Source organism: Rhea americana, unplaced genomic scaffold (genome assembly GCF_003343005.1).
Source record: "Rhea americana isolate MKP2758 unplaced genomic scaffold, rheAme1 scaffold_95, whole genome shotgun sequence".
In the NCBI taxonomy this organism is placed as follows: Eukaryota; Metazoa; Chordata; class Aves; order Rheiformes; family Rheidae; genus Rhea; species Rhea americana.
Window position 1 is genome coordinate 1620614 of NW_028187144.1, and position 26202 is coordinate 1646815.

Genomic DNA, 26202 nt, shown 5'->3' on the forward strand with positions numbered 1-26202 from the left:
CAGTTTTCCTTTTTTTACTTAAAAGCATGGCCCATCATCATAATTCTCACAGATTAATGAAGCTCTTGCTTGGGGTTGAAAAAAAAAAAAAAAAAAAACGTTCGCAGTGTTTAGGGCTCTTAAGGGCTGCCTCTAGACTTCTAAGAAGGTTTTGAAGTTTTGTGGGTTTTTTTCTCTTTGCAGGAACAGATGTTGTCATTGTCAAAAACGGCAGAAGAATATGTGGCACAGGAGGCTGCTTAGCCAATGCACCTTTGCATCAGAACAAGAGCTATTTTGAGTTTAAAATCCAGTCCACAGGTTAGTCAGCAAAAATGCACAATTTTAATCTTGGAAAGATAGGTCAGATTGCTTGCTGRWGGTTGTATCTCAAATACTGAGCACRTATATCATTCTTATTGCATCCTTGAACTTTGTGAATATCAGAGTTTTATAAGTTGTCATTGTGTAACAGAAAATTTCAGGTTTTTGAAACTGTGGCTCTGAATTATTAAAAAGTATGATAAGTCTRTTTATTAAAGAGGTACAAATGATAGAACTGTACTATTCTGTATGTTGTTATAGGTATGTTTTTCAATTAATATATTTTAGAAATGTTTTTGGTAAAAACTCTGTAGCTCTGAGGTGGTCTTTTTCTAATTAATGCAGCTTATCCAGCAATATCTGTAGCTCTTTGTCTACCTTTATTTGCTTTTAACATGCACTGTGTTTGCCTCAGCAAGGGAAACACTTGTGCCACACTTTACTCTTCAGCTGAGGGCACAGCACTCTTCAGGCTCTGCCTTATCAAGAAGGAGCCTTTCAGCACACTGTTTGTTTATTTGTTTGGTTCGTGCAAGTTTGTCATGGAAGGTGGCAGGAAGTGAAAGAGATCTGGAAACGTCCTGCTTTTACTAATACAGCCAGCTTCACTAGTACAGAGTATACTCCAGAGCTGTCTGTATTCTAATATTAAGGATGTATTTTCATAAACAGCAAACACCTTAAAAATGAAACTATTCTTCCTGTAAGTTGGGGAACGAAAGAAGGGAGCATTAGTCCCAAGATGTCTCGCTGAGCATTACAGTGTTAGCTGGAGCTAATGCTGTGCTTTTTAGGTGATGATTGCTTGCATTCAGTTGGATTGGAGTGTAGGGTGTAGGCAGTGTGAGGACAAATCTATCCAGAGCACCTTGTGGTTGGTTTGGCTGACCATTGTTAAGTTTTGTAAACCCCAGCACAATCTTAACTTGGCAATTTTAATATCTTTTCTATTGGGGGTAGAATCAGCTGCAGCTGTTTTTCACCCGTGGCTGTTACTTGCACAAATATATTATCCATGTTGTTATGCTTTAGTTTAGAAACACAGAAAGTAAACTCTTGTGGTCCCCATGAGCCCTGTCCTGTTCATTCCCATGCCCCAAGGCAGGAAAATTGTAGACCACTTAGCTTAACTTTGAATCACAGAAGTATCCCTGGGCAATCTGTTTGGGCTCATCTAGCCTAACTCTTAGAGTTTTTTCTAAGTCACATCTGAACCTTTTTCATGCTCTGATGCTCCTCACTCTGCACATGTAAGCATTAGAATAAATTGTTCTATGATTCTATCTTGTAAAACTATTTTCTGTATATTTTGGCTTCATTTTAGTCTTCCATAGATTAAACAGCTCCAGTTCTTTCATTGTCTCCTCACAGATCACATTTTCTAGACTTTTGAGTGCTTTTACTGTTTCTTCCACAGTTTATCTAATAGATCTAATTTATCTTGAGGTGTGATGCTTGAAATGAATGCTTTGCTCCAGCTGCAGCAGCCGTACAATACAAGTCCTTCATCTACTTTACATACAATGTATCTGGTTTGTACATGCCATATATCCAGGATTTTTCACAACAGTAGGACATAGACTTGTGGTTCTGTTCAGCCTGTGGTCTGAAACAGTCTCCAGATTATATTCTGTGAATTGTTTGCCAAACCAATATTGTATTTGTGCAGTTTATTATTCTTACTTACCTGCTGTTCTTTGTAGTTCAGTTAAAGCAACTGCATGCTCCTTGTTTCAGACTTTAAACCAATTTATCAGCATCATGTAAGACTTGAATAGCCTTGGGAGAGTTTGCAATCCTGTCAGGTTAGTATTGGCAGCATGTTTAAGAAGCACACAGTCACATTATCCAAATCATTAACCTAAATATGGAGCAGTATCCGACCTAAGGCAGGTATTACAAAGCTTCAAATCCCACTTGAGTCATCCTTTGATTTGACAGGGTACTGTTGGTAAGTAGTCTCAGAATACAGTTTTCTATCCACTTGTGCATTCACATTGCAGTAACTTCATCTAGACCATATTTTCCTGATTTGAGCATCTGAGTGTCATATGAGGTTCAAAAACATTACCAGATCAAGATCTGATGTATTTACCATTTCTCCTTTATTCCTAGGATTAGCTGAAAGGGGAAATTGTGTTGTTTTGACTTGATTTGTTGTTGACAAATCCATGCTAGCTAGATTAATTTTTTTACCTCCTTTTATTTTAACACAGGGAGTTTGTTTCTATTATTTTTCTGGGAAGAAGAGTTAAGCTAAGTGGTTTAGAATTCTCTGGAGCCTTTTTTTTTCCAAGATATGTGCTGTCTGTTCAATGTTTTGTGACTGCTGGTATTTCCAATAGAACTTAACTGGTAGGATCTCCATGGCACCATTGTTTTTAAACGTGTTCTTTATACTGTCCTGTTGCAAACAATTTTCAAATGAATAACYTTTTTTTTTCCTCATCATGTTAACATAATGTTTTAGGAATTTGGGGTATTGGAGTTGCAACCCAAAAAGCGAACTTGAATCAAATTCCTCTTGGCCGAGATGTCCACAGTCTGGTGATGAGGAATGATGGAGCTCTCTACTACAACAACGAGGAGAAAAATAGACTGCCAGCAAACAGCCTTCCTCAGGAGGGCGATGTGGTGGTGAGTTTCTTAAGGATTCTTTATCTGCAGCTGCTGTTCCCAGACTTTTCCTATTTGTGGTCAAACTAATCATTTCAGTTGAATTATTGTTTGGCTTACATTACTCAGTTTGGGAAGTGACATAAACTCCTGTTATGTTTGAATGGATCAGCAGTCTGGATTTCAGTGAACTTTGGTCTTGGCATTGATGTGCTTCTAAGGGGGACAGACTCTACCAGTGTTTGAAAAGTAGCTTCTGATGCTCTGTTGCAGTCTGGTTGCTCTGTCTACCCAGCTGGTAACATCCCATCACACATTGCTTGAGGTGGGACTTTCCTGAATAAATAATGTGCTAGAATGTATTACATGGCTATGTAACATGCCCAGTCGAACTTAATATCCTGTAGCTAACTGATTAATAGTTACAAGGACAGACCTGAGCAAAGATAGTCCCTAGATGATAGATGAATTCTACTTTTGGCCAAACCTTTWTAGGGAAGGAGAGGGAGATTAATCAGGGATGGGGAGGATGATTCTCACTCAGGAGATGCTTGGTGAATGAGAGCAAAATGAACATCTAACTATTTTGTGCCTTACTGTTTGTAGTTTCTCAAAACGTTTTTAAATGTTCAGAGGGTTCTGCTTAATTGCTGCTATTTTCTCAATGTTAGAGATTAAATCTCAAAAATACACGAGAGCAATGAAATTTGGATAATTTCTCACCACCAGGTTTTCTTGGTAGCAATGGTTAAAAATTTGATCCCTTAGCCTCAAACAGCTAATGTTGACTTCTCTACCCTTTACCCTCAGACACTACATTGTTCTTTTAATCCCTTTCTGAAATTGTTTTCTTGGAGGGCTGCAGGCTCTTTTAGGATTTGGTCAGCCCATTTAGTCTGAATAGCTTCAATTAAAAAAAGTAGCTGATGTGTTACTTTGCTAAATCCCCAGTTTTCTTAAATTTCATTTTATTGTGTTCTGTCATGAAAATAGGTTTCTGAAATAGTGAATAACAACACAAATTGTCACACTCAGCCATGCCAGCAGCGGTCAGAAAAACCATTTAGCTAACAAATAAGTAATTTATTACCTTGCTAGTGTTTGCTTTCTGCTCTGTAGTCCACATGTTTATAGTACTGTGTATCAAACTGTGGTCTGTTACTGCTGACAAGAGAAAAAGAGCTCAGGGAGGTTTTTATAGGGATGGATGAACAGATGAACTAAGTTCATAACATCRTTATTTTAAAATTGTTTTCATAAGGAAATATAAACAGGCAGACTATAAAGTGCTTAATACTCAAAATCATTGGAAATTTTGTTATTCCTCAACATGCTGAAAAATAATCTGGAAATTTACTTTGTAAACTGTCCTTGGCTAGATACGATATGCAATCAGTAAAATACTGTACTGCATCCCAACTGAATGAGCATTAAGGAATCCCAAGTATTTGAAAATATTATGATCATTTATTAACTTCTAGTTGCTTGCAAGAATATTTTAAGTCAGTTTTTCTGGCACACCGTGGTTTACATAATGGTGTTAAAACCCACCTGTGGTTAAGAAAGACGCAATAAGTAGCAGTTTTCATTGTATAAACATGTTGATGCTTTTTTTTGATGTTCTCGACTTTGTAGGGCATTACATATGATCATGTAGAATTAAATGTGTATTTAAATGGAAAGAACATGCATTGTCCAGCTTCAGGAATCAGAGGAACTGTCTATCCAGTGGTATATGGTAAGTCTATCCTGTGGTATATGGTAATTCAAAGATTTTGAAACCCTTTCGCAGTACACAGCATCAAGTTGCTCTCCTGAGCTATCTATTCTTCTTAGTTACGTGGAACATACATTCTTCCAGTCACCATCAATCACTTATTTATGGCAACTACAACTTGTAATTGTGTGGATATGTGGAATTAGGAAAACACAGAAGTATATTTTCACCTCGTTTTTGATGCTGCTTAATAGCTAGAAATGAGGGCACTGCTTACTGGCTTGTTACAAAATGGCTACGTCCAACAAGTTGCGGACTTCCTGCAGTCTAAAATTCCTGAAATGAGAAGAAAAAAAAAAAAGGAAAGAAACAACAGAAATCCAACCTGGTGTAGACAAGTGGGCTAATCCAGTTATCTCTAAAGGTTGGTATTTATGCCTGTTAAGTTCACATACTTTATAAATACATTTGATGTCAAATATGGTAGGCTGTGAATTGCTGCTTAAATTTTCTTATTTTAATAGTAGTACAGCTATTTGCTCTATAGTAGTGCAACTTTTTGCTCCTATGATAAACTGATACCCATTTCTGAAATCCAACAATCAGCGAGTGAATTGTGGTAGCTCTTATGCCAGCAACCATCAGTACAACACAACAGTTTTGAACATGAAACAAATACCATATGCAATTAATTTTTGTATAGGCAGTTTAAGAAAGAATTTATGAATTATGGAAGTTGGAATTTGGCCAAGACATGTGTTAACAATTACTCTTCAATAACTTGGCGGTGTTTTTGTAGTTCCCAAGTAATTCTAATTCTGGTTAACATCTCATCTGATGTTCCTTCCCCTTGCTTTGTGGTGTAATCATACTAAACTCTGGGTTGCCTTGTGACTCAGAAAATTGTAACTGCTCATKGAATTCCCTGTACTACACCTACAGCCATCTCCAGATTATCTTTATTCCTTTGTAAGCTTTGTCTAAGTACTATCCTCTTTAAAACTTGCTTAGCTCTTGAGAAGTCATTGCACTATATGGCATGGATAATTATTTCATTTCATGGTTGCTAATGAACTGTTGACATGTTCCCGTTTATGTCATGACACATTCTTAATATTACAGTTCATGCACAGGAAGCAGATACTCTAGATGTGCTGTGTGGTGCCTTTGAAGTGTATAAATTCCTCTAACAGCTTGCCTCTTTCTAAGCTACTGAGAGTGAATGTTGTTCCATGTTGTCATTCTGTGATCTCTTCCATATTGTCATTTTGTGATATGTTCTTATACCACATGATGGCGCTGCTAAAATACAGTGACAAATAGTGGCAGGCCTGCAGCCCTGTCGTTTCTCCTTGTGACAGAAGCAAGCGGTGGGAGAATAGAGGCTGTGTGGTAGCTGATGCTTGCATCTTCCCTTGATTTTGGAAATAATGTTACATAGCATAGAGAGTGCAGGTTGCTTTCAGAAAATACTTGGTGGCATTTTAGCCTGTTTTAAATCCTTGTTTTCTCAGACTATAGGAGTGATGTGTCTGGGGAATGCAGTGACCTTTTATTGTTAGACTCTTATCATCATCTTTCACAAGTGGGCATAATTTCATAATAATTATGATGTTTCCTATTTATTGCTGTAAGAGTTCAATCCTGCAAATTGTGTTTACATGACACTTACTTGATACAGTTTTTAAATGTAATGTCCTTAGTTTAATGTTGCTACTCCTAGTCAAGTGAAGGATTTGAACCTGGAGAAGAGAGTTTCTTAAGCATTAGTCCAATCCATAATTCAGACTAGAACTATAGATACCTTTTAGAAGAAACATGAATGAGTATATGAACATGATGTCAAGTCTGAAAAAGTAAAGCAGAAAAATGAGCTTGCAGGCTGCTCYTCACAGCAAGCGTACCTCAGGTGCTTGTGTGTAAGTGAGATGCAAAGTTACCACCACCATAAAAGTGATACAGCACTACAAGTACACTAACAGTAGTTTTAGCTGAGCCTAGGAAAGAAAATTTCCTGTCTTGACTCTGAGATACCTTAAATTCCAACTGAGGTGAAGCTTTTTTATTTCGATCTAATGCTACTATCAAAACAGATTTAGGTCTTACGAGATCTTAGAAGACCATGTCTTTGGAAGAGATCCTGATTTTCTGCCTGGCTGGATATTTCTTTTTGCTAAGGCAGTACTTGAAAGCATTGGTGTGAAAATCCTAAGCAGTTTCATTTTAATCTTCTGCATTGAAGGCTAATAATACTTTTGTTTCAGATTATGCAGATGGTCCAAAAATGGGAGAGATGCTGTTTTTAAAACACAATTAATTTCCGACTTAAAAAAAGCAATGAAAAAAGCTCTCTTGGTATCACAGTCTAAAACAGATGATCTGACACCAGCTATTGCAGACAGCTAAAACATTGTAAGCCTGCAGTAAAATTAGGAAGTAGATAGAAAAATACACAGTTGAGGAGGGGGACAACCCTGCAATGTTTATCTAGTAGTGTCCTTGATTYGTAGATTTCCAGAGAAAATTTGGAAAGAATTGTCTGAAGCCATGCTAACGCAGCCAGTGAAGTCAGAGAAAGCAGTGACTTTGTCAGAGACCATTGCAGACTAAAGAGCAGCAAAGAGAGATGATCTGCTCTTCTTGGGTATGTCTAGGGATTTAGCTAGTTTTCTGAAGAGATTTCGTTTTGTTGTGTTAATGTAATTGATGTATTGGAGAATACTCTTCATGATTTGAGCATAGTATTTTTGTATATATTATCTAGTAAGGTGGTGCAGTAGAGGATCAAAATATACGCATTCTGCCTCTAATTCCTTCTGTTTGGTTGTCTCCTGCAGTTGATGACAGTGCCATTCTGGATTGTCAGTTCAGTGAATTTTATCATACACCTCCACCAGGGTTTGAAAAGATCCTCTTTGAGCAGCAAATCTTCTGAATGTCTTCATACTGAAAATCTGCACCCTGCACTGTTACAAAAGCTTTGTCATCTTAAATAAAGCTTCACATTACCTTTAGGAAACGTACCTGTATTTTTAATAAGTACTTGTGACTGTTGTCTGCAGAACGAATGTGCTAACTGCAACACCAGGTGATTGTGCTGTAAAATGCTAGGTTTCTGACAGTGTTTTGTGGATGCAAATCAGTTATTCAGGGCAGTTTTTTTTTCCTGATTTGTACTTGATGCMTAAGGAAACTAAGGGATATAATTAACATGAGTATTAAATTCAGTATTTTTAATCAACTTGAGCTCTGTAAAGTAAATAGTTCTTATGCCATGATAGCTATAGAGATTAATATTTCTTACTTTTTTCCTGATTTTTTTCACACAGAAGTTATGTACCTTCTTGAAAGGAAGGRCTATCTCTCCACTATGTGATTTGGAATTTCAGTGTCCTGGTTRTGCTCAATGACTAGTAATACGATGGCATAACGGGCAGCTAGATTTTTTTTTTCTTTTGCAAGGTGTAATTTATCCATTCCCTCAGCCTTAACATGGCAAGTATAACTTATTTCTCCTAACTTTTCATTTGTTCTGACTGTAACAAATAATAGGATGCTTTTTAGTAATAGTTCAAATATTATTTTGCTGAACCTTTAAAAAGTAAACCTGAATACTAGATATATTTTTGAGGACCATCATGCTGTGTTACTCTGGTAGCAGAGTAAGTCCAGATTGCTCAATTTGGGTATACAAAGAGACAAGTGAAGAGTGTGAGATGTTATGCTGAAGCCTTACATCTAAACTGTAAATCAGATTATTCTTTTAWGGAATATCCTATTTAATTTCTTTATGAATCATTTGTAAATGATTAATGGCTAAGACATTGTTCTAAAATGTGATGTTCATAAATATAAATTATTTTCCTCTTGTTGTGTATTTAATATACTTCCTAAAAGAATTTTTATTGTAAAGCAAATCTTCATATTGGATGTTTGTTTTTGTTTGCCTTTACCRGAATGAGTAACTATTTAAATGTTTTTAGAAATTATCTGATTCTGAAAGTTTCGAATATAAATAACTTACTCTAAGCCTTTCACCTTATGATTTTATGCATCCGTYCTAAGAATCTTTTCATTCTCGAAGGCCTGAATTTTCTTTCCTTTTAGCCTTGCTTTCACACAACAACATACAGTAGAAATTTGCAGTCCAAAAGGAATGATGCCCTCTTCAGCATTATGGTACAAAGATAGGGGAATTTGGAGTGCAGTTTTGTAGTCTTCCCTTGAAGTCTGCTCTCCTGCCGTGGTCAGAGACGTCAYCTCCATTATATGAAACATTCATCTGAGGTGATGTCACTCTACCAGTTGACACATACCATAATGTTTCTGTAATCAAGTTTGTCAACTCGTTAAACGTCGAATGATTATATATTCTTTCTTGTATGTGAAGGGAGAAGGAAGGCATATGCCCTCTTTCCCTTCGATACCTTTGAACAGTGCCTTGAACAGTGGTTCTTTGCCATGAAAGASTATTGAGACTACTGAGTGCTGCTTACGGAGTTAAACTTCTCGTGTTCCTAGGGAAGGAGGAACTATTTCAAGAAAATCTTACCACTTCATCTAACTGCAAACAGCGAACAACTTTTTTGGAAGTTTGATGTGTTTATTTAGGTTGATGTAGACTTGGGAAGGGAATTCCAGTTCTGCTTGAAAGTACAGAAAAGACTGCCTTCTTCAAAGTTGAAAGTTTGAAATGGGAAACATTTTGGTAAATACTAATATTCAAAATAGCTGTTAAATTGACCAAAAATATGAGAAGAGCTGGCCTTTACAGCTCAAATTTACTTATTTCTCATTTTGAACAGTGTAAGAATGCATTTGTCGTACTGTGAAGTAAAACTATACCTCTTGTTTAAAAAAAAMCCCTCCTTTTATCATTGGTGACGCAGACAATCTGTATAAAATAATGGAGGTAAATATATGACCATTACCATCTATTTCTGAAAWTGGAAAGAGAGCATCTGAAAATAAGTTGTGTGGTGATATTTCATAAAAGAAGCAAGGGTACAGTTAATGCCATTTTACAGTTAAGAAAACTGGGCTATAGAAATAGAAAATGAATTTACCCATATGTCTCAGCATATTATTTCAACATTTGGCAATAAAACCAGCATAGTATGTTCCCAGTYCCAGCTTTGCCCAGAAAAATGAGATAAAATAAATATTTCTAAAAATTGCACTAGAAGGTTATTTTAAGTTAAAGATTTAGCAATATATTTATTAGTAGCAAAGGTGTTTTASTAAGAATGAATCATGCTTCCCAATGAAATTGTTGAGGTATTTCCACTAGCTGTTTGTACACAAATGTTTTCTTAATCTTTGAATGTTGTGATATGGATCCCTATCTCATGAGTGCAAAACTTTGTATTTACTGGTACTGTATGTTTTCTGAATCTTTTGTAACAATACTGTGGCAGCAGGATATGAAGTCTGTTTCTGTGCGTGCGCAAATAAATAGAACTGACAGGGCACATAATACAGTTTTCATTATAGATCAGTAGAGTTGTTATTTTTGCAGTATTGGAACTGTTGATGGTGCTTTGGTGATGAAGTCAGATAGTACTGTTCTGAGGAGCTTAAAATTCTGATTAGACACATAAACCTAGGAATAGGTTTAACAGGAGAATTACCTGAAAAAAATGAAGGATGAAGAGTGAAGTATCAGATTGTATTGGATGATATTGGTATGACTTAGATTTGAGAAAGCTCTTTGCAATGACTAATTAATTTGGTTAGTATAACTCAAATAATTCTGTGTTAAGTACCCACGAGTGAGCTTTTTTTTTTTTTTTAAAAAAAAAAGTTTGTGTACTCTTCACCAAGATAATCATGCAGGCATACCGGACCATAACCACTCTGCAAAGAGAGCTTGTTTGTGATATTCATCRAGTCTCTTATTCCATGAGAGCATTTCTACTCCCAGGCCTACAAAGAGCTGTCAGAGAGGGCAGTACATGCTATTCAGGTGCAAATAYTCGTGTGAATACAGACTTGCATGAGTATTTGTACTATTTTTCCTTTCTGCTGGCTTCCTTGGGAAAGGAATGCTAAGCCTACTTTTGGAAAGGGGGTTAACTATTACCTCTTGGTGTAGTGAGGGCCTGATGCATAAATAGGTCCAGAAATGTGCAGTTGAAGTCTTTGCAGGAAGCCTGTGAGAGAACATTTTGAACAGATTGAAACTCTCTTCTCGTCCGTTTTTTCTCTTACCTCATTCCACCATGAAGAACTGTTGAGTTTATTGACATCTTGGGTACGAATTCCTACATGAAAGCTTAAGGGCTTAGTGAGAGGCCTCAAAACTAGAGGGTCCACACTTTGCTTTTCTTGAGTGCTTCRTGTAAGCTCTGCATTGGGGCCATCTTGTGGAAGCAACCAAATCCTGATTGCTTAAATATTGAATTTTTGCAAGTTGATCATTTGTAAACTCAAACAAACAGTTGGTAGGAGCAATTCCTTCCTGAGCTGGCTTGTTCAAGAGCATTTACTTATTTATTGCCTTTTTTTTTTCCATGCAGACATTTTAGCTTTCCATAGACCCAACAAGGGGAAAGAAAAAGGTTTAAGGAAGGTTGCCTGATCTGTGCCAAGATAAGGCAGCAGAAGAGCTTTGCGTCTCCTCACCTGGTGTGAAGGCTGACACTTCTAGGGAAGAGGAATAGGTGCTTAGGCACTGGAATTTCCTTTGCTGTAGTCAGAGAGGATTAGAGACTGAAAGAACATGCTTGCGGCCAAAGTGCCAGCAATTTAGTATGAAGAGAAGTRCATAAATAAATCAAATGTTACTTCCCCTTCACTCCAGAACATGTCAAGAAAAAAAATTGTATTCTTCTTCRTCTGTATTTTAAGTTGTATTGCACATGCAGTCTAACTTGGCATAATACAATGAGGGCAAAAATAGAAGCCAAGTTGCATCCATGGAAAACTGGCAGATTTAATAGAGAAGGCAGTTCCTAGCTTCGAGAAACATGACAATTTGAGTCATATTTCTTGKATGTGCATGTTACGTCTGCAAGCAGCACATGTTAAAACCTCCACTATTCAGAAATCTGAATTCCCTTTTCAGTCTTCACTGCTAAGGGCAGCCCTCAGGAATCCTGCAACCTGGACGTGAGGGAGAAAGTCYRGAGAAGGGAAGACTTTCCKTTGGTTGAGGAGGAAAGGCTTAGAGACCTTCTGGGCAGGCTAGACATCCACAAATCCATGGGCCCRGATGGGATGCACCCACGGGTCCTGAGGGAGMTGGYGGATGTTGTTGCCAAGCCGTTCCCCATCATCTTTGAAAGGTCCTGGAGAATTGGAGAGGTGCCTGAGGACTGGAAGAAAGCCAGAGTCACTCCAGTCTTCAAGAAGGGCAAGAAGGAGGACCCAGGCAACTACAGGCCTGTCAGCCTCACCTCCATCCCTGGTAAGGGGATGGAACAGCTCATCCTGGATGTCATCTCCAGGCATATGGAGGACAAGAAGGTGCTCAGGAGTAGCCAGCATGGATTCACCAAGGGGAAATCCTGCTTAAACAATCTGATAGCCTTCTGGGATGGAATGACTGGCTGGGGAGATGAGGGCAGAGCAGTGGATGTTGTGTACCTTGACTTCAACAAGGCTTTTGACACTGTCTCCCATAACATCCTCCTAGAGAAGCTCAGGAAGTRTGGGTTAGATGAGTGGACGGTGAGGTGGATTGAGAACTGTCTGAAAGACAGAGCTCAGAGGGTCGTCATCAGTGGCRTGGAGTCTAGTTGGAGGCCTGTGGCTAGTGGCATCCCCCAGGGCTCAGTACTGGGTCCCATCCTGTTCAACTTCTTCWTCCRTGACCTGGATGAGGGGACAGAGTGCCTCCTCAGCAAGTTTGCTGATGATMCCAAGCTGGGAGGAGTGGCTGAYACACCWGAGGGCTGKGCTGCCVTTCAGAGAGACCTGGACAGGCTGGAGAGCTGGGYRGAGAGGAACCTCCTGAGGTTCMACAAGGGCAAGTGCAGAGTGCTGCACCTAGGGAGAAATAACGCTAGGCAGCAGTACARGCTGGGGGCTGACCTTGTGGAGAGCAGCTCTGCAGAGAAGGACCTGGGAGTGCTGGTGGATGACAAGTTGACCATGAGCCAGCAATGTGCCCTTGTGGCCAAGAAGGCCAATGGTCTCCTGGGGTGCATTGGGAAGAGTGTTGCCAGCAGGTGGAGGGAGGTGATCCTGCCGCTCTCCTCAGCCCTGGGGAGGCCTCATCTCGAGTACTGTGTCCAGTTCTGCGTTCCCGAGGACAAGAGAGACATGGAGCTACTGGGGAGAGTCCAGCATAGGGCTATAAAGATGATCAGAGGTCTGGAGCACCTGCCCTATGAGGAACGGCTGCGAGAGCTGGGCCTCTTCAGCCTGGGGAAGAGAAGACTGAGGGGGGATCTGATCAGTGTGTACAAACACCTGAAGGGAGAGTGTCAAGAGGATGGGGACAAACTCTTTTCAGTTGTGACAGGACAAGAGGCAATGGACAGAAATTGAAGCACAGGAAGTTGCGCCTGACCGTGAGGGGGAATTTCTTCCCTGTGAGAGTGACAGAGCCCTGGACCAGGTTGCCCAGAGAGGTTGTGGAGTCTCCTCTGGAGACAAGGCCCGCCTGGATGCAACCCTGTCTACCATGCTCTAGGTGACCCTGCTGAGCAGGGAGGTTGGCCTAGATGATCTCCAGAGGTCMCTTCCAACCTTACTGATTCTATGATTCTATGATTTTGCCTTAAAATATCTGAACTCAGGGGAAGATGGGTTTTGGTAAGTGAAAAAATAATCACGTGGAGTGATGATTTCAGGATTTTGTGTGGAAAAAAAAAGCAGCTTTCTGGTTCAAAGTAAACTCTGGCAAAATAGAGAGAAGCTGGTGAAAATGACTTGTTTCATGCGACTTGGTAGCCTACTCCAGCTACAGTCATCTTTTCCTCTCCGCGGGATGGAAATAGTGCTTCCTGCTTCAGGGCCCTGTTGGGAGAACAAATCTTCTATGGAGCGCGAAGCAGCTGGGGCCACATTCAGACCGCTTCTGTGCTAGTGCCTGGCACAACCGGCCCTCGCCRTCRCTGGAGAAATAAGTCGTGAAGCACRCATGACTGGTCCGAGCATAGCAGCTATCACTCCTAAATCAGGGCTCCGAGAGCAGGTGGCGCCAAGCTGCCCTCAGACCTTGCAGTAAGCGTAGGGAGCTCTGATCATCTCAGAGTCTGCGTTATGCMCTGGGCTGCTTCAGAAGAAGATCAGGCTGCTTAGAGCATGTTTCCACGCTTCTCATCGCATTCATTGTCTTTTATTTCTCTGCTTTCAAGGCCTTTTGGCGCTGGTGCTTGGAGAAGGCAACGTGCAGCCATTTGTTTGCTGCAGATCAGCGTCTGCCGAATTCAGGGAAGTCTCGTGCCTACTTGGAAAGGGTCGGTCGACACCTCCCCTCATGCAGGAGGTGCATGCCACGCAGCAAAATCATCCTGCTTGTGCTTGCTCGGTGAGAAAGCGAGTTCCCTTTTCAGACCATCTCTGTTTCTGCCGTCTTGTTTCTCTTCCTTCCTTCCTTTCCTGTCTCCGAGCGTAGCGGTGCTCGTGGTTTATASCAGTACAAATCCTGTTGCGTTGCCATCGGAAGATCTGCAGCTGCCGGGGTTCACCTGAGTCAGCATAAACCGRTAACTGATACCAATTCTAGCCCGACTTCTATCAGTCGTCTTTATCCTTCTTTCCTGATCTACTGACGAAACCCGTATTGCAGCGCCACGCAGCCTGCTGAAGAGCAACGCCCTGCACAGCACGACTGCCAAGCAGAACCGCTGCTGCCTCGAAAACGGCCCCGCGGCTCACTGCAAAGAACGTCGATGGTGCCATGAGGAGATGACGGTTGATACCAGATGCAGTCAGTGCCCTACTGGGACCCCGTCGGGAGCAAACAACCCAGAGCAAGGCTGCTCTTTTCCCCTTTTCTCGGCTGCTGGCTCTGGCAGCCGGGCACCCAAAGTGTCAGGAGCAGAGGCATCGCCGCCACCGTTTCGGCCCCAGAGCTGTGATGGTCAGCCTGTGCCCCGGGCACCTTTCCAGAAAAAATCCTTCAATCTGCTGCCCATTACCAAGGGAATCTTTGGAAAAATTATTCAGTAGCGTCAGAGTGAGTAAATATTTTGATCCCCRTTCCTGGAAAAGAGGCAAATATGTGTAGTATTAGGAAAATAGCTATTAGCAACCCTATTTGCATTTGCAAGAAGCGTTCCTGTTTCTTTTCCTCTTTTTTCTAATGAATTTTTCTAGTCATGAAAACCTCTCCATAATTTCCTACAGTGTGATAGGGGAATTCTAGCTGGCCGACTTCGACGGGGAGTGAAATATCCAAATGAAGTGGTAAGCGTGAACGGTTGAAAAGGGGTGACCAAGTTTGCAGTCGGCAGCCCCTCAAGAGAGAGCCGCGCTGGGGGGAATCGCCCCGGGGGCCGAGAGAGGAGAAGGGACGGAGGATTTCAGCCTAGCAGCAGCAGGAGCAAGAAGCCGGGTTGCGGAAGCCAGCAAAGGTGCTGCTGCCTCTGCCCCAAATTCTTTGCAAAATCCCCACTAACCGCGTAGGCCCCGGGCGGGCTCATGTCTCCGCTCTTGGAGCTACGCGTTGGGCTCCRGGGGTTTCCCGTGGCCGACAGCGCCCTGCCGCGGGGGCTCCTCCGCTCAGAGCATCCCTCTGCGYGTCGTATCCCAAAATGTTCGGAATACATATAAAACACCCGTTTTCCATAATGTGGGTGTGTAAATAATGCTACACGAATACAGAGTATGTACRTAAGTTATATTGATCCTCTGTATTACTGACTGTAAATCTGTGCTTGCTATATGCATATATTTGCATTTATACGGCTCTGTCACGGTTACGCGGCGTATGTGAGTCACTGCGCTTGGCTCGGAGGAGGTGTTTTCAGACCAGCCTTAGTGGGGTGCATCCCCAAAGGGACGTTCCCCTGTGAACCCCCCCTCCCTAGGGCAYGTCAGGTGCCAGCGGGACGTGGGCTTGACGGCCGCATGGCAGCAAAACTGGCGTTTGAAATCAGTCATCTAAAAACACAGAGTCGTGAGAACCAAAAGGGTGAAAAAAAAGAAAAAAAAATAGAAAAAGGTATCTAAGGAGGGTTTCTACCTTCAATTCGAGCCTGAAGAGTCCAGCCCCAGCCTTCCCATCCTACGCCTGCTAGCGCTAATACAGATGAGAAAAGCCCTAAATAGAGAGTGAGGGAGGAAAATATAAGAACAAAAATAGCTGCCCCTTGCAATCTCTCTTTTGTGAAGTGTGCAGAGGCACTAACAGGGATGTCTTAAGCCTGTACTCACTCTGGAAGAGGAAAGCCATAATGAAATACCACCAAAAGCATCTTCTTTTCTTCCCCGGATGTTGCTTTGCCCACTCCTAATTTTCTCATCTTTATCACCTGTGAGTTTTTCACATTATTTCCTCATTTTCTGAAATTTCCACGCACCACCTGAAGCTGACTTTCGCAGCCGGGGCTCCGCTGCAGATGCCCCCCTCCCTTCCCGCCTGCCCCAGTCCACTGCCGTCCCCGCCAGCCCCATTTTACCCCCGGCATATCCCCCAAAGACGGAGATTTTCGAGGAGTGAGAGCTGCTGGGAGGGAAGGTCTCCTGGGCAAGGGCAGAAAAAAACAATCCGAGATGCTCCTCCGCACTCCCTAACCCACACGCCGCGTCCAGTCCCAGATGCAGATGCTGATTTTTCAAAAGGAAAACCAATTGCTCTCCAGCCACTTCAAGCAATTGCCAAATAACCCACCAGGAGTCACGGCAGCAGGAAAACCGCAGGCAAAAACCCCCGTGTCCTCCGCTGTCAGGTCACCTTCCAAGCAGTGTCTTCTCTGAACGGTGACAGGTGTCAGACTGCCTCCGGACGACTGCATGATTTTATAGCATCGAGGAGACAAGTCACCCGACTCCGAGCTCATGACTTTATCCGGGGGCCACCAAGGTCCTGGACGTACCTGGGGAGAAAACCCAGGGGTTGCTTCGGGGGAGCACACGATGCTTTTGGGGATGACATCTGAGCAAAGATGTTAACCTGCAGCTGTGCAGAAACCTGAAGCCCATTCATTTCTCTCCATCTTGGGTAAAACACAAGTTAGCAGCATACTAAAGCTATCAGACAGCACATATTTATCACATCTCTTTATGTGTGTGATAAACCTCTAAAAACTGTGGTTTCCTTTTTTTATCACCCAGAAGAGGCACAAAAATGCGGTAACTTTTGCCTCTTTCTTTCTGTGATACTTGCTGTGCACCAGAAGCAACCCCGGGGCCTTCAGCCTGTTCCTTGTAAGTTCACCTAAAAGCAGGAATCGTCTCAGCAGTTTCTTGCCTCAGTCACCGGGAGACGTTCAGTCTGCCCAGTCACGGTGTTGTGAAACCGCCTTGGCGCGTGAGCCACCAATGGCTGCTGTATGATATTTGTTTTACCTTCKTGTCCTGCCTGGCACCAAGATCTGTAAACCATCTGAAGAGGGTGAGGAGCATCCCTCAGTGATCTTCAAGGACACCGTCATCTCTTTAAAATAATAAATAGGGATCCATGACCAATATTTTCATAGGCTATAGGTGTGTCTGTGTTAGATGTAGGGTATCCCCCCCCCAAAAAAACCCACTGTCACTGGGGTATGTGAGGCATGGGTGCCCCTTGCAGTGCCTCCAAACAGCCAAGAGGAGAAGCAGAGCCTGCTTGCATGGGGAAGTTTCACCAAGTGACCAGCACCAGCTTTAAGTGTCTGGTGTATGTGTCCCCAGATGTCCCCCGAACCTGAGGGGACCCTCTGTTTGTGACTTGACCTAAACCCACTTCTGATCCAGGTCAGTCAAGGCAAGATAAGGCCTCCTTCTGCTGTAGACGGGGCTGTGTTTTCTCACTCGGTTATTTCGAGGACTGGCTGGGGAAGGCAAAGCAAGGCAGGGTATGCATAAGGCAGCTGTCCTGCAGGGATGAGTTTCCTCCTGTTTCTTGATGAGACCTGCTATTGGGGCCAGTTGGAAGCGTCTAGAGAAAGCATCCAAGCTAACCACGCCGTGCAGAGCCCAAGCACCTACCAGTGCTCTTCMCCGAATTTGTGCCTGCTAAATCTAACCATGGAAGATGATCCTCTTACAACCAGTTACCCAAGCCTTACCTGCACCCTCGTTCCAGCCCTTGCCCACTCCGGTGAAGATCTCTTAGCAAGCCATCAGACCTGGCCTCTTGCAGCCTGCCGGCAAGGCAACCAGGACAGCGGCTAAGGGGAGCTCAGGAGAGGAGGCCGACCTCAAATTCATTGGCATCGTTTGTGGGAATAACCTGAAATGAAGACGCCAGGTAATATTCACTGTGAGGGATTTATTGCTATTTTTGGAAAGTAACTTGCAAACCTACAGCTCTAGGGAATGTGGGTATATTGGTCAAATATATCTAAGGCATGAAGTTTTAATAGCAGTTGGGTTTCTGCTAGATTTACAAAATGTGTCCGAATGCCACACTCTCCCTTCCAATACACGGGTTTCTAATGATTGGTGCGGGCTTGAAAMCAGGCGAAAGTGTAACTGGAATTAATATCAGACCGCCGGCAGCACCTAGCAAAAGCCTGAACACCAACGCCCGCCAGAGCTTAGCACGGCATTTACGTCCCAGCGAGGCTCCRTCTCTTCCATATCAGCAGCAAGCGGCGAGGTTTGCTTTCCTCCCAGCCACTCCTGGGGTTCGGGGCCATGACGGCCACCGGGCAATGCCGCCTGGGCGCGTTTGGAGTGGCGAGACGCTCTGATCTCCTCAAATGCAAGGAAGCCCCTTTTCCTGCGCCAGAGGTGCCGGTGCAGCCCGGCCACRTGCCAGCTTCCTCCGTGCACCTCTGGCTCACAGCAGGTTGACGCCTACRACCCGTGACAGTTCAGCTAATCCCAGGCTTCCCTCACCATGCTTCCCACYCCTCCTGACTGAAGAAATCAGTACAAAATACCAGTTTCCGTTAAATTTTAGGCCCCACACCAGGCTGGCTTGCACGCCGTCCAGCTCAGCCAGCTTTTACATCACCGTAAAGCTATTTGCAAACAAATGCTCACGGAACGTTCCCTCCCCTCTCGATTGCTCCACATGCACATTTTTTATTCATGTTACGCCGTCACCGTCGCGCTTCAGCTTAGACGTAGCATTGCCAACACCCGTGCTGCTCGAGGTTGGGCTTTAAATCCATCGTGGCTTGAGACAACTGGTAAAGTAAGAATTATACCTTCCTTTCCCTTTCCCTTTCCCTTTCCCTTTCCCTTTCCCTTTCCCTTTCCCTTTCCCCTTTTCCCCTTTCCCCTTTCCCCTTTCCCCTTTCCTCTCCCTCTCATTCTTCCTTTCCCTTTTCCCTCTCTCCCTTTCCCTTTGCTTTTCCCTCTCCCGCTCCCTTTCCCTCTCCCCTCTCTCCCCCGTCAGAGTGATGCAGCAAGGCAGACCAGCACCCCCAGGCTCACCCCGCACCCGCGCAGGGCCGGGCACCCCRACACCAGTGGCTGCAAACCAGCTGCCTGGGAGTCCCGTCGGGCTGGGAGCCCCCACCAGCACCCTGGATCCCGCGAGGAGCGCCCTCTCCTTCCCCCCAGCTTTCCCTCTCCCTCGGCTATCGCCTGCATCCACTGGGGCCAGAGCTCTTGGGATCCCGCGGGTGCAGGATGCTCCAGGGCTGGTTCCTCAAAAAGGCAGAGAGCAAAGGAACTGGCCGCGCGCTTTACTCTTCCCTGGCGGTATGTTATCTTCCAACGTTTCAGATAGCATCAAAGATAAAACCATCAATTCCTGTTCTGAACTCCCAGGGCTGCCCGCTTCGATTGACTGCTGCAGTCCAAAGGGGCAAGGCATAAACACGCAAGACGAGACTACGATCCATTTCCTGCCTCTTTTCTTCCACATCACCATTTCAGCCGTATTTCGCCGAGAAGAGTCACGTCTAATGGGTTCGCGGTGCACAAAACCGACATCAGACGTCATTAGAAAGCCATTCAGCGGGATGAATGCGGGCCTGCTTGAAAAAGCACCGCTGTAAAAATAGCACTCCCTCGCTTGTCAGACCTGACCAAGAAGAGCAGGTCTCTACGTGTGCTCAGAAAACAGCTATTTACTTTCACGGCTGAAACAAAGCCCTCTCCCTGCAAGCACATACCCATATGCTTGGCCTTATGCACGTGTGTAGTCTGGTTTCTTCAGTCAAAATAGCTGTGCACAGTATTATTCGCAGGGTTTAAGAAGCTATTGCTATGGGGACCAAAGAACCAAATAGATCTTGAAATCAGATCTCAGGAGGTTTAAAATAAAATTGCCATTTCTGCTAATAATTGTGTGAAACCCACAAGACACTGCAATATGTAAACTCAGGACTTGCTGCTTTGCTGACTTACTACAAATCAAAGTTACTGAGACAACAAGAATATTATATGTTGTCTGAAACAACGTGGTACCAAATGTAAAATTCTTTGCAGGCTTCAAATGTGTAGAAGAGCTCTTCAAATGAGCAGGATGCRGTGGCGATAGCCAGCTGTACTGGATATGTGTTGATACCAGAATCATAATTACACTTACATTTTCTTCCATTCAGGCACCAAAAGGGAAATGTCTCTTGTTCCAGATTAAAATAGCTCCACATCTGTGACATTCTTATCTCTGCAGCAAGACAGGATTTTATATATATATATATGTACGTGTGTGTGTATATATATATATATRTRYRYGTRTATATATATATATAAAATATGCATGTGTGTGTTTATGTATGTATTTTTTTTAACTTACTGCAGCAGAAACTTGTTTTGTAGAAAACAGAAGTTATTGGAATTTGGCTTTACTTCTCTTGTGGGCTTGGATGTAATCTCTGCAACCAGCTGATCTCAGGCTGTGCTATCAGCTCTCACAGGCAAAGCGATGTCAGGCCGGGTTAATATGTGGATGTGAGAACATGAAGCAAATCCACCGTTCTTCAGATGCTGTAATCAGGGCAGTATCGAGGAGGGACGGACACAGCCCGATTTGGGGGCACCGGGGAGGTGCTGGCTGCACAACGTGCACACGGCAYGGACGTGCACCTTGCGTTGCTAGGACCAAGGGGAGTAGGGGGAACYGAAGCCGCCTGAGCCACCTTGGGAAATCTTCACCTTGTCTGTAGTAATTATTCGCACAAAATTGTCTTGGCTTATAAGAAAAGCCCTCAATTTGAGTTTGCAAAAACAGACCAAAATCCCGGTGAAGGCTCCTGATAACCTCTAACAATGTGAGAGCTATAAAATACTTCACTGTCACTGGGATCCCACTTGAGATACTTACGCTAAAACATGCCTATTTTCTGCCGCGCAAGTGGTAAGTCCTGCAGTTCTCAGTGATTGTGTCCAGGAAAAGAAGCACCTTGCTAGTATGTGCCAAAATCTGTAATTAGGCATGGTGGTTCRTGGTGGTAACATGCTAATCAGATCTAAGATGAACCATATCCAGCTATGGTGGATTAAAACCACCAGCTTCCCTGTCCAGCCAAAGAGATTAGCATGAGTCAGTTTATCTCATTTTTCACATGTTCAAAATACCCCTGACCAGTGGTGTTGCAGCACTGTGGTGTTTAGGAAACCACCAGTATGAGGGGCTTTCAGCATTGCTGCRTGTTACGATCTGGGGGTGATGACGGTCGCTCCAACCACAGGGCTCCAAACCTGACCTGAGTTTGGCTCCTTCATAAGTAATGTTCCAGGGCTGCCAAGCAGGGGGTTAGGAGAATAAAAGCTCTCTTCTTCCCTTGCTGAAATGTAAGGAGCTGTCTAATACATGCAAAACATCTCATTGCTTGGGGCTTTCAACACAAGGAAGTGTGTGAGCTCAGGCTTGAACTGCCAGTGTCCCAGTGCTCCGGAGACCTCCCCTACCAGATCTCACCAGTGCTGGGACCTGCTGACGTACACCCAGCTTCACACTGACAGCCTTGAGCACACCACGCACCCACCTCAAAACACGCAGTGTCACCTCATGTCCACACAGCCAAGCAGAGCTGCCACAAGTGATGTTCAGGKGAGGTCTGGGCCACAGAGGATCGCCTCAGGCCCGCTCACAGTCTTCAAGGTGCGGCCAGACGGTTCACAGCCAGTGGAGCTTCCTCGTTCTGGAGACAAAAGGCTGAAATGTTATCTTCATCCTACTCCCTCCACCCACCCAGGTCCCCTTGTTGCCAAATGGCAGTTTTCAATTAAGGGGGGCAGCATCCACTGCTACAAGGGGCTATGATTACAGGAATCCAAGGGAATGTCACTTCTCTGTGCTCCAGGGCTATACTGATGGCCATGGACAAGGATATCATGGCAGTTTACATTAGTGGAGTAGGCCAAGCCCCTGCTTCTAGAACATGTTCATCTTTCAACAGGGGCAGACTGGCCTCCTCTGTCCCAGGAAAAAAGAAATATGGCTGAGGGGACTGTCTGCCCTGTGGCTGATGACACTTACCTGTTGCCCTAGTGGGCCYCATGAACATATTCTAGTAATCAGAGAGCAATGACCTTCAGTTGGGCTCCTGACTCCCGCAGGAATGAGTACAAGGAATTTGGGGTGGCTGACTCAAAGAGTCAGAGACCTTCAAGGATAGGCAGGTTTCCCATCATCAGCTGTGACACTCCCCATGTTCTCACAGTCTCCACAGCTTGCATGAAGGCGCTTCAGCTGGAGCAGCTGCCCAAGACAGGGCTCTTCAGGCTGTATTGCAGAGGTTGGCACTGCCATGGCTGATGGGCCTGGCTCCTTGCCCAGGAGAGACACCTGGGAAGCTGTGCATGCTCACATAGCCAGTACRGGGCTAACTGCACCAGGATCATAACATAAGAACAGGAATAAATATGATGCTTCCCCCAACACTTTCCCAGCTTCCAACGATTTTCAGATTAGGGTTGCTCTGACCTGGGTGTGGTTCCTTCTACGCAATAACTTTCCATGGCTTTCTCCTTGGTGGACCTGTCTTGTTTCCCCTTGAGTGGAGACTACATTCAAGCATCCATGGTATTTGACGRCAGCCTTTCATAAAGCTTGTCTTTATCAAGGACTTATGTCATGTTCATTACTAAGCCCTAGTTACTATGAGGTAAGAACTTAAATCTTTTTCTATGAAGATAAATCTTGACTTCAGTGACACAAAGTAGCCTTTCTTTACAACTAATGGAAGTAACATGCAGCAACAGTTTTACTGAAGTGATATGTTGTAATGGCAAATTGAGTACCAAAGGCTTTGTTTGTAGGTGACTTTGCCTTAGTTTACCTTATRTATTATTCATTTCTAAAGTAAGAGRTGTCCCTTTTCATCAGAGAGCAATACTCGATGAGACACAGTTCAGCCAGCTGCCAGCGAGCTAAAAGTAATGTGGGGATATGCTAAGCATCTGCCAGTCATGCTCTAATAGACAGGGAAAACTAGGCACAAAAGTTAACYGTCCACTGGGAGCAAGAGACTGCATCAACAGAGACTGCAGCAAATTTTGTACAGAAAAGCTTCCTCCCAGTCTGTGATACTATGCTACAAGCCTGTGTGATCTTATGCTACAGGTCAGAGACACTTAGGCCTCCCGTTTGGAGAAGGATAAGCAACAGGTGAGTCTGATGAATGATACAGGTTGAGTTAAAGGCTTAAACAGCACTCCTTGTTTCTTTCTGTAAGTGGTTTTATAGTGGTTTTATTTGTTTTTGACAAATGCTCTGCAGGCAGTCTAACTGCAGTGGGTTAAGACAATAACACCTCACCAGCTTCCCCATTCCTCTTGCAGCAGAAGGTACCTGCATCTCCTTTACCCTAGAGGTCCCAGTTTCAGCTCCTCATGGCTGTGAACAGGGAGGCTGAGGAGATGGCACATGTCCCGTTTGTCCCCCTGCCTCTCCTGCAACGTACACCAGCCAAGAGAAGCTGACAGCATCTTAAATCACTGCACCTAAATGTGCCTGATCCTTCTTGCAGGGCCTTTCATACTTGATAACCTCCTGACACAGAGCTGCTTTAGAAAGAATGTTACTCAGGGCCACTACAGTTCTCTTATGTGCTGGTTTTCTTGCACCTGTACTGACTGGCAGGTGTTGACAGCACCACTGACTGCATATGAGTAAGTGACCAGTGAGCTCAGGGGTGTTGACCTCTAATGCTGTAGCTGCAGATGGGCTGCTGAGCTGTTYCTGTGTGGTTCCCAAAACATGGCAATATCACCTCATTGGTCATGTTGTTCTGCTGAAGACAACAGGTCATCGCAGAAACAACACAGATCAACTCTCTTCAGCACTGAGAGCAGCCAGGGTAGCCCCAGCATCAGGCATYGGGCACCACCACAGGGACAGGGAGAGGCTGAGGCTTGCAGGTTTCATCCACAAGAACCTGTTAATATGAACCTTAAGTGGCGAGAAAGAAYGGCCACACTGAACTACACAGTTCATTCAGTTTCCAAAGTAGTGAAGTACTTGTTCCTCACATTTTAGTAGTAGCTGTTAATTACTGTGCCAAAAAGTAGTATTCACTAAATTTCATCAAAATGTTTTTTTCTCTGAGCACATGCAAGTTTAATTATCTAGTCAAGAATTCCACAAAGAAACTTTATTCAGACAGTAAAACTAATCAAACTATCATGTCTAAATGATAGTTTTCTGTCTAAAAGGCATTCAGTTCCAAAGTGCCTACTGAGACTAATCAGATGCACCATAGAAACTCTGAAAGGCTTGTATTACAGACAGGAAGATGGACAAGAAAAGACACCAGCACCATTGTACCTGTACATCTTATTGAGCATAATGGATATAGATTTATGGATTGGTAAATTGAGTTGTCTCAGGTTGGAGACATTCTATTTTTCATTTCTTAAGTTTTCCATTTTACCTCATATATTACACTGGATGGCTATGAACAAAGCTCCTTTGTCCACGTAATGGTGAAGCGGCTCCTCCAGAGGATGGCTGCARCCCTCCTGTCTGGCAGAGTTCAGATCGGCATTGCTCTGATGTCCTCGCAGTTCTGCATAAGCCACAGCTGGCAGCTGCCATCACCTTCCCTGGCTGGTAAAACAAAGTTCTCAGCTACTGAATCTGCTTCAGCAACGCTCTTGAAGACAGCTGGACAGCTGGATCCAATTTTCCTTCAAAAGAAAAAGCATTAGAACCTAGAAGCCATTTCTGACATTAGCAGTCTTGATAAATGCTGTCACATCAGTTGTGCCGTTTGGGCTTTGCCTGCTGTAGGCTCCTTCTTCACTGCTGCCAGAGGCTGCCATCAAATTGCTAGCAATAACAGCGCAGCACACCCAGGCAAAGCAACGGGGGAAATGCGTGGAGGAATGTTTATTTGGAGCCCAGGCTGCTTGGATCCAAGACGGGTGGAAGTGCTACAGCGATTCCGCACACGAGAACATTTGGCATGCAGCTGAACGACAGTGACGAAGAGCATTAGCTTTCCAGATTTTACTTGTCTCCAACAGGTTACAAGCCTTATTTTGCTAGAAGAGTTACAAGTTAAAGTCATTTTAATGATGTAAGAGGAGACGGCAGAAAGCAATTAAAAGGCCGAGCTGCCAATTAGAGGGAGGGACTCTGAAGAGGGAGAGGGTCTGTGAGGAGTTTGTATATAGTTACAAAGGTCTGCTGCAGAGCCTGATGTGGTGTAAAGAGATAGACACAAATATTACAGGGCTTTATTATTTTTAGATTTGTTTCCTTGGATGTTTTTCTTACCAAAAAAAAAAAAAAAAAGCAGCATCCTGCTTTACAGAAGATCACCGTTACCGGTGCCTAGAATTACCTCACATCACCTCAGTGCATCTTTTCCAGCCTGGAGACACCGGGTGCAGCCTTGCGCACTGTGCTGGACCAGCAGCAGACCCGCTGCGCCCAGGCTGCTGCAGATCGGGCAGCCCTGCCCCTGCCCGCGGGGCCTCCGCCGCCGCCGCATAACCGGCCGCATTCCTGCGCCCGTTAAATGCAGGCTGCCCGCACTCAGCACCGCGCTGAGCTCCGCGGGCCCCAGGCCCGGGCCCTGCCGCGGCGCCCGCTCCTGCCGCCTGCGGGGTGCGCGCCCGCCAGCCCGCCCCGCCCAGACTACAAGCCCCAGAATGCAACGCGCGGGTCCCGCCGCGCAGCGCCGGGCACCTCCGCGCGGTGGCGGAGCCGCATTGCATGCTGGGCAGCGCAGTTCCCCGCCGCGGCCGCGGCGCCGCGCTGGTCGTTACGCAAAGCGGGCAGGAGGGTTGGTGGAGGGGGCGGGGTTTGGCGGAAGAGCCGCGCCGCGGTTGGCCGAGCCCGCCCGTCGCTCCGGCGCGCGTCACGTGCGCAGTCACTCAGCAACGGCGCGCGCCCCCCCCTCCCCCTCGCGCTCGTCACGGCGCGGCCCGCTGCCCCCGCCCTCCGCTCCCCTCCCCTCGCGCGAGCCGCCGCCGGAGCCGCCTCGCAAGAGCTGGGAGCCGCCGCCGCCGCCAGCCGCCATGGCCGAGAACGCCGCCGCCGCCGCCGGCCTGGAGAACCACCGCATCAAGAGCTTCAAGAACAAGGGCCGCGACGTGGAGGTAGGCGCGGGGCCCGG

At 44.6% G+C, this 26202-nt stretch overlaps 2 protein-coding genes and 1 long non-coding RNA gene across 3 annotated transcripts in view; 2 read left to right on the forward strand and 1 right to left on the reverse strand.

Annotated features, from left to right (window-relative positions):
* Positions 1 to 10133, forward strand: part of SPRYD7 (SPRY domain containing 7) — a 12252-nt gene extending 2119 nt beyond the window's left edge. The window contains exons 2-5 of the mRNA XM_085325001.1: positions 158 to 300; positions 2774 to 2940; positions 4555 to 4657; positions 7474 to 10133. Coding sequence (XP_085181127.1) covers positions 158 to 300; positions 2774 to 2940; positions 4555 to 4657; positions 7474 to 7571 — 511 coding nt within the window. The 3' untranslated portion in view covers positions 7572 to 10133. The remainder of the gene's footprint in view (positions 1 to 157; positions 301 to 2773; positions 2941 to 4554; positions 4658 to 7473) is intronic.
* Positions 10134 to 24216: 14083 nt separating this feature from the next.
* On the reverse strand, positions 24217 to 25675 carry LOC146584317 (uncharacterized). The gene is made up of 2 exons (XR_014898228.1): positions 25426 to 25675; positions 24217 to 24766 (listed from the first exon to the last, which is right to left on the reverse strand). It is a non-coding gene; the product is annotated as an uncharacterized LOC146584317 (long non-coding RNA).
* A 319-nt stretch (positions 25676 to 25994) lies between these two features.
* The window catches only part of KPNA3 (karyopherin subunit alpha 3), a 54469-nt gene continuing 54261 nt past the window's right edge, over positions 25995 to 26202 (forward strand). The window contains exon 1 of the mRNA XM_085324994.1: positions 25995 to 26185. Coding sequence (XP_085181120.1) covers positions 26105 to 26185 — 81 coding nt within the window. The 5' untranslated portion in view covers positions 25995 to 26104. The remainder of the gene's footprint in view (positions 26186 to 26202) is intronic.